The following is a 14,618-nucleotide window of genomic DNA, read 5'->3' on the forward strand; positions in this document are numbered from 1 at the left end:
CCCCACCACCATTCCTAACAGGCGGCTGGACAATGTATAAATTATAGATCATGTGTGACATCATCAGGGCCTGGCAGCTCTGACAGGCGTGCTCTGCTCTATGCTATCCACAGGGGGCAGTGCAGGACTGCAGTGTGATCACACTCTCCACACATTTACTTCTCAGCAGTAAAGTCAGAATAGACATTATTAGTTACATTTAAATGTGTAAATTGGAGCTCAGGACAATTAAAGAGGTTATGAGTGTATTGTCTTGACTGCAACTCAAATCAGTTTTGAAATATCACTTTTAATCAAATATGCTCAGACATTGAGAAATCCAGCAGTGATAATGACAGAAGCAATAAGACAGTATGAGCTGCTCTCCATATCTAAAATATCCCAATTCTTTGTACTAAGGAAAGCTTAAGCAGGAAGCCCAGTTTCAAAGCAGCCCTCCATCATTATATCTTTAAATACAAATACAAAAAAAAAAAAAAGTTCAAAAGACACCCTAATCAGAGCATAGTCCTCTTATTAAATGTAAAAAAATAAATAAATAAAAAACCCACTTCAGAATTCCTGTGACCCAAATTTTAAATTTCACTTCACAGACTCCAGTCCTGGGTGTGTGCATAATAACAAGCAACTCTTAAACTGTCTTTATGCAAAGTCAGAGACATGACTCACTGAAGGCAAAACTTTTTAATATGGAATAATAAATCAAATACATTAAAACGCACATGCATTCTTACGAATGATGCCAATGTTAAAGCTTGGACCAAAAATACAGCACTGGCATATTTATGAAGCTTTCCATGCACACTCCTGAGCAGGGACACTTTTATGACATACAGAACCATAAAATGAAATGACTGCTCCAGAATCTTACTGTGTGCATTCGACACATTCAAAAGACAGTTTGACATATTAAAAGGATGACCTATTAATGTAAATTGCCTTTTAGATTGTTTACCAAATTATAAACCCTAACAGGAAACAATCTTATTACAATTGGACACAATTCAAGGGTACTTTGCAACTTTTGCAAGATAATCCAACTGCAAGGATTGTTCAGATCTTTCACTGTTTAACTTAAAAAAAAAAAAAAAAATGTTATATTTGCCTAGAGTGTCCTTCTATGTCACATTTTGGATTATCATCAGTTTTTGCAACCATTGTTTGCAGTTTAAGTATTTGTTATTTTTCTGCTTCCACCAACTGTACAAATAGTAAAGCGACACTGGAAAAATACATTTAAAAGAACATAGCACTGATTTGACATTATAGTAGAGCAAAAATGTGACGTGTTTTACACTTTAAAAAAAAAAAAACAACATGATACCCCCATACCCCCTGTGCTCAGAATATATATTAAACTATTTCTGAGTTTGAATTTAAAGATATTTGCAGAGAAATGGGTGCATACTTATTTTAAATAACATGCACTTGAGCTAAAGAAAAGCACCTCTGATCAGTTTAAAATCTGGCAAATCAAACAAGCCACCATAATCTCCCTCTTAACTTTCAGGCTTAGAAAGCTGAAAACAGTAGTCGGCTATGTGAAAAGCCTCCAAATCTTCCTACAACCAAATCAGTCACCGACTGGAGACTTGTTATGCAGGTGCAGATTCTTTTAAAAAAAAAAAAAAAAAAAGTAGTCTTACCGCCGCAATGTGCAGCAGAATGGCTCCACTCTTCCGTTCATTGTTGGTGAAAAAGTCGTCGGGGAACTCGTGTATTGCTGAGAAAAGAAGAAATGTCACAATCATCACACATCAGCAGCTTGACTGCGAAGTACACATCACTGTCCCATCTTCAGATGGCTCACACTACACTTCGACCACGTTATTCTTTTTCTTCCTTCCCTTTCCCCTTGGCTACCTAATACCGAAATGTGTCTTCCATGTTTAAAACTGGGCAGCTTTCAAGACTTTTTGCAAATGAAATAGTTTCTGATCACCAGCATCCCAGAACAGCTTTAAGGAACAGGAATAGCTCAGGCAAAGGAATAGTTCAGGCACAGGAATAGTTCAAAACACCTTCAATATCACATCACTAAGGAACCAATTATTTCATACCTACTCAAGGGGGGTGGTCTCAATCACCACGTCCTCTTATGATGTGAAAAGCTCGGGCTATGATAAGAGGCTGAAGTCATACAGAATTAAAGCAAGCAGGCAGAAAACACTCCCATGCTGAGGACTCGTCATTCATCATCCAGAACTCCAGCTGGCCCACAGTGTGATCACGATACGAGCATAAGGCTCAGATAGGGGAGCACGGCCACTCCACGGTGCACCTGGCTGAAAACAGAAGCTAGCCATCTCCCTGACAAGAACAGCATCTGTGGGGGGGAACGGCCTCTGTCCGACCCATCCCTGCTGGACCTGAGCTGCAGGTTCACATCTCGGCTTGCAACAAGCCTGCTGTATTCCAAGTGTAGTACTTACAAAACTAGAGCATTCCCTAAACTCTGTATACTGCAGGTGGGAGGCTAGACTGAGTTAGAGCAGTGCTTGGAGTAGATGCTAACACATTGATGTAGAGCAAGGGTAATATTTACATATTTTTATCCTATTAAGTTGAATACATTAGCAACGCTAATACTTGATTCAGTAATTAGCACAGTACAGGTGAGACTGACAGTGGCACTGTATGACAAAGCCACCGAAATTGATCTTGAGAAGGAAATTAAACAGACATTAAGTGTTATTTAAGGGACATCAATGCTGTTGAAAACAGGGTTTTGCCCCATTCATGGTTCTCTGCCAGTGCTGTGAGCACATTTTGTTTGTGAGGGACAGCCAGTCAGAAGAGGGCTGGGCTAAAGGCTCATTAAGAGGAAAGAATGGGAAATCTTGAACTGTGAATCAAGCTAAGCTACTCCAGTAGAGTCCAGGGATTTAAGAAAAAAAAAAGTGGAAAGTAGTGTGATATAGGCCAAAATTAAAACAAAACAAGTAAATGTACAAAATTTTTGAAGCGATTATTTTGTAACAGTTGATACATTTCACTGTGGAAGTGAACACCAGTGAAACTAGGGAGTGTATGAGAACATGGAGGCCATCATTTGGATCCTTTGAATTTTTTGGCTGTGAAATTCAGTCAATCTGCATAAAAGTGGTGCTTTAACTTACAGACCATCCCTACATCCCTAGAATTGGGAAAACACCTGATTGGGTTACTGCAGTGCAGTAATCATTGCTCTATCCTTCAGTAATCCAAATAAACAGGTATTGTTAAAATAAAACACTACAATCCAAGCCTGCAGAACAATGCCGTGTAGAGCAGAAAAGAAGGACAAAATTCGGGCTCCTGTCACATATGGAGTCGTGAAGTGGAACAGTGCTCACCTGAGACTTGTCAATGCATCTGTCCCAATCTCACAGACATCTTTTTGCAATGACATTTTATTGTGTGCACATGTGACTGAGTTAGCATTTGAAACAGTGCACAGGGAAAATCAAATGCTGTGCAGGATGCAGTCCAAGACCTCTTAATCAACTGCGTGCTTCCTTCTTTTCATTTAATTACATCACATGACTGGTAATGTTGGTTCATTATGCATCGGTGTGTCGTACAATAGCTCCCTTTAGTTGCAAAATGAAAAAAAGAGGCATGGCCCAAATAAATTACTTTCAAATTAATCAAACCTTGATTTGTAGATTTTTAAATTTGGATAAATGCACCCGATTAGATTAGTATATATGATAATAAAAAGGTGATTAACCTAGAGTGTAATATAGACTATAACATGATGTATAATGAAAAGCCTAAGGTGGCATTGAAATCCAACAGTGGCATTGACTATGTCAGGAAGCTTTAGCTCATTTCATTTCTGACAGCTTTATATGGCATATGAAGTGCACCGGAAAACTGGCTGCCTCGAGTAAAGGTGCAATCAATTACAGGATTTGTCAGCTGTGCCTCAGAGGTGATTGAAAACAAACTTATGCCTTATGGCTACAAACATCATTCTAGCTGTTGAAGGTTACCCATTAAGCTTCTGAAAAGCATGGGAAGGTGTGAATTTCCCAGTCCTTCCATGTTCAGTTGAAACAGTCAATAATTAAGTAGTTATTTGGTGACACTGTGTGTCCTAAATATGAAATCAGCTCTGGCACGGAGAGAGTTTACAAAAATTAAAAATAAAAATGGAGGTGTCTAAAAGGGTGCTGGCACAGTGACCGCAGAGATGACAGGTAGGCAGGGGTCACCTCTCAGTCCCTGTAAACATATGAGCAGACAGCGTCTGCAGGGTTCGTCTGCGTCTCCTCACAGCAGAGGTCAAACAGGATGCAAACATGCTTCCGTAGCCAGTTCCCATATAAGGCCAGAACAGGATGTCCACACAAGAGTGGGACAATGCACACACTGCTTTAGTGATCCTTCTCAAATGAGGTCCAAAAATAGAATGATAAATATGTACCACAGCTAAAGAAAGTGGGGTTTTTTTGTTTGTTTTTAAATATATGTATACAGAAAATGAGGAAGCAGCTTGGGGTGATGGATTACTAAAGTGTACCGCAAATATAAAATGTTTACCTCCAGATCAAATTTTATGACTTTAATCAAAGAATCAGTCGATGTTTGCAGCTTACAGCTTCACCGTTTAACTATTTTAATTATTCTTGATTTACTTCACTTCATCCATTTAAAGCAACAACAAAACAAAAAAACAACAACAAAAAAAAAAATCAGTTCTGTGCTTTGGGCCAGGGTAACTTCTTTTTTTTTTTTTTTTAAATGAATGTAGTCACAAGGTTATCATCTTCCAGAAATTTGGCCATTTTTAGCTGCAGATATACAAATGTTATTCTATGGAAAATGTAGGTTGATTTGTGATTAGTTGCTCATAAACAATATAAGTACTGATTGCCTTGTGTCAAACAAGGCACTCAGTCTGCTGCTTTCTGACTGTAACAAAATTTTATGTTTACATTGTATATCTAATATAGACCCAGCTGACTTCACATTGTTGAAGAAAATACTCAAGCAGCTGGAGGTCGTCAGCAACCTGCAGCAGACAACTGAACCCAGCATCACCAGTTCTCTCAGTCATGTCTTTAGCACCATCCTGCAGCACAGCATGAAGAGTTTTTTTGTTTGGTTTTTTTTGGAAATGCACCACATCTGAAGCCATCAAACAGACCTGATGAGGCATAGCAGCATGCAAACCTCCAAACAGCTCTGCATGTGGTCCCACGTGAGACACTGGGCAAGCACTGCTGGTCTAAACATCAGCTGAGGACTGAAATGCTCTTCAACAAGCTGCTCATATGCCTTCTTAAAAAAAAAAAAAATTTTTAAATTGATGCTGCTGTGTTGGTATGGGGTCTAATGTGGCTGACAGCAAGGAAATTCATACTTTGATTCCAGTGCTCTGAGAACTGCTAGCCTTCGAGAGCAATCTCCTTCGTAAGTGCTGTTGTCTTTTTTTTTTTTTTTTAAATATAAACGCAGAATGGATCATCGCTGTACATTTTCTCTCAATTCCCCAGTGTTTGCTGCAAAGCTGATGTTGGTTTAAGGAACCATTTTTCACTCCTGCACAGAGCATAGACGGCTGGCTTCATCACATTTGTCATCTTTGCCTAGCCTAACATACATTACCAAACTGCTCACTCAGTGTACAACTAATGAGGTTAACATTACGTTGCCCTAAAGTGGCATCGGTGTATTTGCACATGAGCAGGTCAGCGCATCTCTAAACATAATGTTCAGCCCTCCTCTCGACCCTCAAAATTTCAGTACAGCCCTGCTTTTATTCAAACAAGTTTAGCCTTGGTTGCATTGTGAACCAGATAAATCCAAGACTATGGCTTATTCACAGTCTACAGTTTCAAGACGTGCAATATAGCAAACCTCCCCTTCATAGAATCTCAGTTTTTTTGATGCACTAAAGCCAGAATGTGGTAGAAACTCATGCATTTCTGCAATTACTATTCCATAATCTGGTAATATTCCAGATATCATGGTGCTGTTACATAACACAGCTCAGTATTGGGTGCCTTCTGTTGTCCCAGAGAGATGATTGACAGGATAGTGCAGAGAGCAGGCCAGTTTTCACACAACACTTCTGGACACAAAAACACCCTATTACAGATGCAAGACTGACAAGGAGCCCTGCAAAGGTCTGTTTTATAATCCTATCAATAGCCCTACTTCTGAAAAACAAAAGGCTATTAAATGCGATACAACCGAATTAAAGTCTGACGCGTGCAAAATGTTTTGGCAGAGTGCCTGGTGAGACCTGTCACTGCTCGCGTACTGACCCACGGACCAGCCAGGTCATTAGCTGACTACAACTGACACGAGAGCGCAGAAGTCAAGAGACTCTTCAGAGGAGAGTGATTTCTCTGGGCCATTATTAACCCATTAGATAATTAGCTTGCTCCAGCAGACATGACTCAGCTGACAGCTCAGTCCTGTAAACATGACAACAACATCACGGGGACGACCTATGGGAGAAATCTCCAGGTCACACAGCAACAATAAGTTATCAAAATTGAAGCTGCTTGTTTGTCCAGAACACACATGCCCCGATTATCCTTGTTAGGTTAGTATCTTCTCAGGCTGAACCACCACATGTTGAAGCACTCTCACTCTCGTTTGTGTGAGAGCTTAACACATGCAATTTTCACCCGCATGAGCATACTCACATACCTATTACACTTCTGCTTTAAACATGAATTGCCCCGAGCCTTTAATAATCAAATTGTTGGTGCAGCAGATTCACAGAGTCCTGCTTTGACAACTTAAAGGGGACACCGATACAGAACACATGCATTTAGTTGGAGGGGGAGGTCAGATGTGTTTGAATTGCACGGTACTAAAGACTGCTCTGTGCAGGTGCAGGTGCTCGTGCCTCTCCTCTGCGTTGCGTTATTTGCCGGCAAGCGAGAACCAAAGTGAGGTCAGTTTCCATTATGCACAGTGGCATAATCCCCACTTGTGTAATTCCCTTTTAAAAAGCCTCCTTCTGGTGTTTCCCAGGAGTTGACGAACCAGCAATCCAACATGGACGGGCCTTTACTCACTGGCAGCTTCACCCATCATGCTCCCGCCAAATTTCCTGCCTCTAAATTGTTGTGCCAGCAGGAGAACTCAGATTCTTCTCACTAGCAAACATTTACACAAAAAGGGAAGGCTGCAGCTTTTACACGGTGACGCTGCTACTTCTTAGCAATATAGATTCAGTCACAGCTCCCCCTCACCAACCCCTGCTTTTCATCCCTAGCGTGAAACATGTGCGGCCAGTGTCCGTGAGCAGATTAGTACCATATCTAAAATAACTATAATCCAACCCATTTTGAACCTTTTTCTTTGTTGTTCACTTCCACTTTTGTGCTGCCATCTGCTTCAACCAGGACAATCACGCCACTCAAGAGGGAGTTCTCAATAAAGGGCATTAGTAGCATGTTTATTAAAGCCAAATTATTACTCCTAGAGAACATTAGCTATGCTTTTCTGCTCCCTCTCCCATTTTGTGCGCTCTAAAGTTGGCATAAGCACTCGGAAACGGGATACAGATGAGTGTATAACCCAATTCTTTTTCTCCCACCACCAAGTCAACCGTAAGCCATTTTTCAGGCAACGCATTACTGATCACGTTTCTTATAACAGCCTGAAAGAGCTCATAAAAACATTTAAATCCTGAAATAAACCAGTCATTCATTTCTTCATATGTGGGTGAGAAATAGGAGTGCATTTGTTTCATTTGTCATGGGACAGCTACAGGAAATACTCAAGATCTGCATGTGATAGCTGGAAGATTATTCACATGTTTCAGAAACTGAGTCATTTGGTTCTTTGTGGCTTGGAAGGATGCTTTCTAATCAAGAATGGACCCAGAAAGCAGTTTGGACAGCACCTTGTATTTGCCTGGAGTTATTACTGAACGCCTAATAAAACAAGCACTTGTGCTGCCTTAGCAGCACTTGGGACAATCAAAAACAGCATTAGCACCCTGTGAAGCACAGTGATCACAGAATTAATGAGGAAAAGGCAAAGACCAAAAATGGCAGACAGAGAGAGTAATCCAAGCAGCCCACCAACAGACATTTAAGTGAACAGAGTATCATCTGTTCCACAATATCAGCATAAAGCAGAAGCCTCTAGAAATAATAATAAAAGTACCAGTCCTGGCTCCAGTACAAGCACTGGTCCACTGCTGGAGGAGCAGCCCTGGAAAACACATCTGCGAGGAATAGGCAGAAATGCAAAGATCTGACACAAACACATGCTTCCCTTATTGGGAGACTGGTATAAGGCTATTATTTAAGAGAGATTCCTCACTAAGAAGGCACTATGGAAACTCAACCTGACAAGTGCAACAAAACAAAAGGAAAGGGTTATTCAATTTTAGTCAAATTACAAAATAGAACTTTTTTTCCCCCCCCCAGCATTCGTTATTTGAAGAGGCCATTTTAAATTCCATTATCAAGCCATTTTTAAAGGTACATACCTGTCGAAACCACAATTTTAATGGTAGGGGATTTATATTTGCTTTAGCCTTTAACATGAAAAAGGCACCCTGAATGGTTGCACAGATTTTAAAGCTTGGATATGGAGGGGGGGAAAGAATTGCAGTATGAGATGTTACAATGTTTGTGTTTAATTAAATTAACATTACTGACCTGAAATTTTGCACAAATCCTATTAAGGCGTTAAAAACCTGAGATTGTCAGGTAAGACGCATGTGATGGAGTAATGTGGACTGATCCAAGTTAATTGTTGTCAATCCTCCCCCAAAAAAAAAAAATTTAAAAAAAAATTTAAAAACTACCACATACGCAGTCATTTGCTTGTATTTCTCCATTTTTTAGCCATGTTTGTACTGAATGTATATTATATAGTATATATAGCATGCATAGTGAAAAGTGGGTGACCCTTTTAGAATCATCTATACGAGCGCAGGTTTCTCTTAAAGTTTGAGAGTTCATGTCAACATTAAATAATTATCACACTAGTTACAGTGAAAATTGGATAATGAATGTGAAACTCAACAAAACCTAATTGGAGTCATAAGGGAGGAAACCTGGACTGTAATCAGTGAGACAAGACTTCAAGTGTGGGTTAGAGCTACACTACAGACATTTGAGCTTGCTTACAAAAAGCTTATGTTCTGATCAAGACAAATTATATGCATCAAGCTGGAATGAGCTAAAGGAATCCCAAGAGTCTTGATACTCATCAGGACACGAAACACTGTCTATAAATGGAGAGTTTAGTAGGAAGAAATTAATGGAGTTTGTCACCACCTCCGAGCTTGCAGTCATCCATACAAATGTCATAGTGCAAGGTTGCATGGGCACCACAGAGCATCTTGATTCATGTGGAACAGGGTTGAACTGCTCGGGATGAGCTTGCAGCCTAAGAACCTTCTGAAATTTGATGCCAGAGTGCACCAAATGCTCAGCTTTGTGTAAAGTCTGTCCGTGCTACAGTTAGGACCACACTGCCCACAACATTGGAGCAACCTGTCAGCCAGGGTGGTCTGAAGTTTAGCAGCTTTGACAGGATTATTCATGAGACAAAGACTCAAGAACAAAGAGTCATATGATCAGCTTACTCTAACAAGGCAGAACACTGGTGGGAAAATAGGGAGGACTCCAGCCGATGAGAAATGTGTGGAATGTCAAATCCAGTCAGGTGCCTCCAGTGTGGAAGTCATTGGAAAAACAAAAAGGCAAAAGAAAGGCTTCCAACATTATTTAGCACTTTTAACCACAGCGAACTGTCTGGTATTGTGACTGGTGCAAAAACGTTTGTTTACATCTAAAAATTGCAGGTTGCAACACTAATGATTTGGATAATCTCTGAGGGATTCTGCCTGCTGTGACCGGTAATGAAGTAATAGCCTGTTAGCTCTGACTGGATCACTTGTGATGCAGTAGAGTAAAGAGCATACATCACACTTGAAATTACTTCCAAATTGTCTATGCCCTAGTGTCACAACTTCTGTGCAACAAATACACAAAACAAAGACAAAAGCCAGTATGTAGCAAAACAATTACTTTTAAGGCTTTAAAATCCAAACACAACCACTGCATTTCCAGACATTTGAGAGTTTAGTAACGGAAAGCACAGCTAGTCCCCAAATCCTGCCTAGCCAGTTAATCACAGCTCCGTAAGTGTATATATGCAACAAATGGCCAAAATGGACCAAACCTGTGCAACCCTGGCAGTCTTTGATGGCTCCCCTCTTCCCACTGACTCATTCAGAATCACAGAGCGCTCATGTGAGTCAGTGTTTGGGAAGAGCAAACTAGTCAGGACTGAGGCAATTCAAATGACATGGAAATAAATAAACAAATGCACCATTTCGTGACATTGCCATCACTGTTTATGTACCGTTTAAAAATCAATAACTTTGTGGTAAAAAACAGTAAATCTCTTTTTGCAGCACAATGCAGATCTCAGCAGAGAGTCAGCATATACTCCAGTGTATCTAAAGAGAGTGCTGCTTCCTTTAAGTACACCTAGGATGCTGTAAGCTAATCAATACCCGACGCTGTTAATAGCCCTTTTGTTGCTTATTACTGCGCAAGTGATCTAAACCGCATCCGAATACAAACCCAGCAGAGATGTGAATTAAAAGCAGAAAATCAGCTGAGAAATACCACAACTCCCAGATGTCTTCATGCTAATCTATTGATATATTAGGTGCTGTAAAGCCCATTTACTACATCTTCTGAGCTGCAACAGAACTATCAGCCTCAAGGATGTAAATGTTTAGTTCAATAGAATTAATTTGCAGTTCCACCGTTTGAATAAAGACTCGCTTGTCAAGATCTCACGGTGTTCATAAATGAAGCCAAACAATATAACTGGCAAAAGAAAAAAGTATTATCTTGTTATTAGGTGATAAATTCACTGTTCATAATTGCAACATGAGATCCAACAGTTGGCCATTTACACATCCAGCAGATCTGGCGTAACATTATGATTCAGATGTAGTTGCGTTTATCTCTGAGGAAACTATAAGGCTCCTCATCTGCTAAATGTTCATCCATGTCATCAAGTAGTTTAGTTAGCATTTGTGCCAGAGAAGCAAAATCTTCCAGGACATTCTGTTCTCAAAGAATATCCTGCTTTGACTGAGGATCATGAAAACATTGCTGTCAATATATTAAAAGGAAAAAAATTACAATGAATTGTTAAGGAGAAACATTGATTCCAAGATTGTGTACCTGGCGCTGAACAGTTCTTCTCCTCAGTTTCATTTTCTGGTACTGAAGCCATTAGCCGTCTCCCCCAGATTTCATGGTCGGGATGTCCCTCCACAATCATCCCATGGCCTGAAACAGTATTGAAACAGCTTTGATTATCACATATTAACATAATACTAATAATAAATACTAATAACTTTTTATTTAAATCCTCTTTTGATCAAGACCTTAAAAGTCCATTATATATATACACATATATATACACACACATACATACACACACACACACACACACACACACACACTTCAAAAATGCAACAAAACCCAACATGGCTGCTGTTACACAAAGTATGAGCAATGACCAAAAATACCCATGTTCTGAATTATGTGCAATTTCCCGAAAGAAGGTTGCTTTTCTTTAATCCCTTAAAAGTTTTTATTCATGTATAAATGACATGTTTATCCAGCAGCAACCGCCGCAGGAGGAATAACGCATCAAAATGTAGCTGTGTCATTATATTTTGGAGGGGGGGAAGAGTGTAATTTTTCATTAAACTGCTCTTAAGCCTCTAATGAGAACAGGAGGGGGAAGAAAGAAAGAAAAAAAATAGCAGTCACAAATCTATTATGTAAAAATCATAACAACAAGCTTAGCAGTGCTTTAAAATTGCAGCTTGCATAAAATGGTGAAGTGAGAAAGTGGTAACTGACGACATAATGATTTAGTAGTTCTACTGTTACACGATTATGAGCAGATTACTAAAAATACCACAAGGAGTAATGTCTACATTCATTCATACTGGTCGTTTGTCAACAGACCTACTCTTTTAGAGTAATAGATCACACAATGACTGGGACAGGGTCTGTACAGCAGCAGATTCACATGATCTCCATGACCAAAGTCTAATTACTGATCTTTATGACACTGAGCAAGTAATGTTTAAGATAAAGGAGAGAACATAGTGCTTTAAGCTTTAAACAAACTGCATGTGTACTAAGCCCCCCTAACTCTTTTAACCAGAAGTCCACAAAGTGCTAAAAATAACACCGATTAACAGATTTACACAGCTGCAGATAATTACTCCATTTGCCTTTTTATTAGATTAAAACAAATTAGACTACACAGTGCACTACTCAGATCTGATTATCAAACCTATTCATCCACCGGTCCATTTTCTTATCCAACGTTAGGTGGTTCTCAAACATCTTAACTGCACAAGGTGACCGGTGGGTCTACCACATGGTTTAAAGAGTCAACCAGTCACACTCCTACTGGAAATTTGGAATCACAAATTAACCTTATATACATGTCTCAAATTTCTGGGAGGAAACCCATGCAAGCACTGGGAGAACCATGCAAGAGGCAGAAAAGCCCCTGGAGACTGAAATCCAAGATGGTCTTACTGTGTGGTGACAATGCTAACCACTAGCAGCTAATCATTTCAGCTAGTTATTAGCCGCTAGTGCGGAATGTTCATAATAGCAACCCACACTTTAAGGAAGAAGTCAAGTATTAAACTGTTAGAAATTTTAACATGAGGTGGCATATATTAATGTAAACCAAGTAAATGTTAGCCAACTGTTACCTGACAGCCATATTAGCAGTCTGTTATCATTAGCATGGCAGCTAATGGCTTATAACAGTATGGGAGAATAGTGGTTTTCCCCCATGGTGTTGAAATGGTATAAAGTATTTTTCCTGTGTTTCAGTATCGAGTTTGAAATTCTAGTATTATAACTAGTTTGCACCATCCATTTAGCCTAAATTTTAAAGCTAAAGGACACTGAAGTACTGCTGAGCCAAGAACAACTGCATCAGCAGTTAGTTTCAACCCAAGTGCAGGTTAGCTTTTCACATTTTCCTACCACAACCCTCTTCCAATTGCCATTGTAAAACAGTTCTACCTGGCTGGATTGTATTTCCAATGTAGTGATACAGAATTATTTGCCACTTTCAATCCAGTAGAGTTAGACAGCCTGAAGATCAGCAGGCACTTGACAAACAGACTGTACACAAAGCAACTGCAGCTGCTTCCTACAGTTCTCCAATCCAAAAGACCAAAACCCTCCAGTCACTGCTCCAACCTGTTCCGTCTCACTAACCAGCATGGTTACACTCCCCTTCTGCCTCTCCCCTTATTGCTTGATTTCTTTTCAAGCAATGCTCGCATTAAAATAAACATGGTTTAATTTGATATCAGGGTAGAACATGAAGAGCCTGAAGTTTGCAGACACTAAACATGTGGACATTTCATGCCAAGAACTGCTTTTTAATGTTGTATTAATGAATAGGCTGAACTTTCAGATTTACACAAACTCCAGTAGACCTGGAGAATTTTACCCTTTAGAAATTTATGCATAAGATTTAAATACAATTTGCAGTTTCAGTTGTGTGGAATCACTTAACCACAACTATTAAGTCTTATGACCAATGATTCTTGGAAGCCTAAACAAGATAACTGCATGTATGTGCATATGCACAAGCAGTTCAACATGCTTTCTCAGTGCCAAGCATCTGAAAAGAAAACAGTGAAGACATGATTATATCAGTACATCGAGGCAGGCTGGGGATAAACTAAGGATACAAGCTTTTGTTTTGCACAACATTGCTGGCTTATTCTACATCGCCTTCTCCCAGTTGACCTGTTTTGATTAATTGTCTTATTCTCTGTGTTTAAATCTTCATGTTCTGACATTCTGAAGCTCTTTAAGGTTGGCAGTACCCCCCGATTAATCCTTGTTAGTTTGTTAGGAGGAAATGTCATGAATTTAAGAGGCTGATTAGAAATTGGTTGAAAGGGAAATGAGCCAGTAATCACTTCATTTGTCTTTGTAGGTCTGAGATCAATAAGGAAGCATTTTTTACTTATTTAAACAGCTCAAACTGCTAAAAAATTAGATTTTTACATTTTAAATACAATTCCACCTGTTCCTTCTCAAAATTTTAAAGTTGATCACTTTGATGGTAACATGCAGGTCAAGAAATACATTTGCAGTTCAGTATAAAAGTTTGTCACATTATTCAGGCACTACACCAAACTAATGTTTGATGCCAGTTTATTTTTACATTTACAGGGTCAAGAGGTCAACGAATCTTGAGTGGCTAAAAGAGGATTTTACATTAGAGCTGCTAGAAATCAATTAGTTAGCCATTACCCAGAAAGCATTCCAGCCTTGAGCGATTCTTATTTAGGAATCCAGTCAAGTTGTGATATGATATAAAATTTTTATCAGTTATCAGTAGTGGCCTTGGACGCTGTACACTAGGTTTGTAGAGTTTGACTAAATGAGTAGTGGGTGTAGAGAAAAAAAAAAAAAAAACAACATGCCGCTACTGATAAAGTGTCAAATGAACCAAAGACAACATTTAAGTAAGAAAACCCATCCCTGGCTGCAGCAGTAAATGAGAGGAGCAAAGGAGGAAGTTAGGGGATATAAAAACCAGTTGATACAAAATGACTG

The 14,618-nt window shown here is 39.4% G+C and overlaps 1 protein-coding gene across 2 annotated transcripts in view; it reads right to left on the bottom strand.

The window, feature by feature from the left end:
• The window catches only part of slc24a4b (solute carrier family 24 member 4b), a 33,524-nt gene that overhangs the window by 14,767 nt on the left and 4,139 nt on the right, over positions 1 to 14,618 (bottom strand). For both annotated transcript variants that reach the window (XM_005731126.1, XM_005731125.1), the window contains exons 2-3: positions 11,178 to 11,285; positions 1,647 to 1,723 (exon numbers count right to left, since the gene is read on the bottom strand). In XM_005731126.1, coding sequence (XP_005731183.1) covers positions 1,647 to 1,723; positions 11,178 to 11,285 — 185 coding nt within the window. The remainder of the gene's footprint in view (positions 1 to 1,646; positions 1,724 to 11,177; positions 11,286 to 14,618) is intronic.

This window comes from Pundamilia nyererei, unplaced genomic scaffold, assembly GCF_000239375.1.
Source record: "Pundamilia nyererei isolate P.nyererei 1_Seehausen unplaced genomic scaffold, PunNye1.0 scaffold00041, whole genome shotgun sequence".
Taxonomy (NCBI): Eukaryota; Metazoa; Chordata; class Actinopteri; order Cichliformes; family Cichlidae; genus Pundamilia; species Pundamilia nyererei.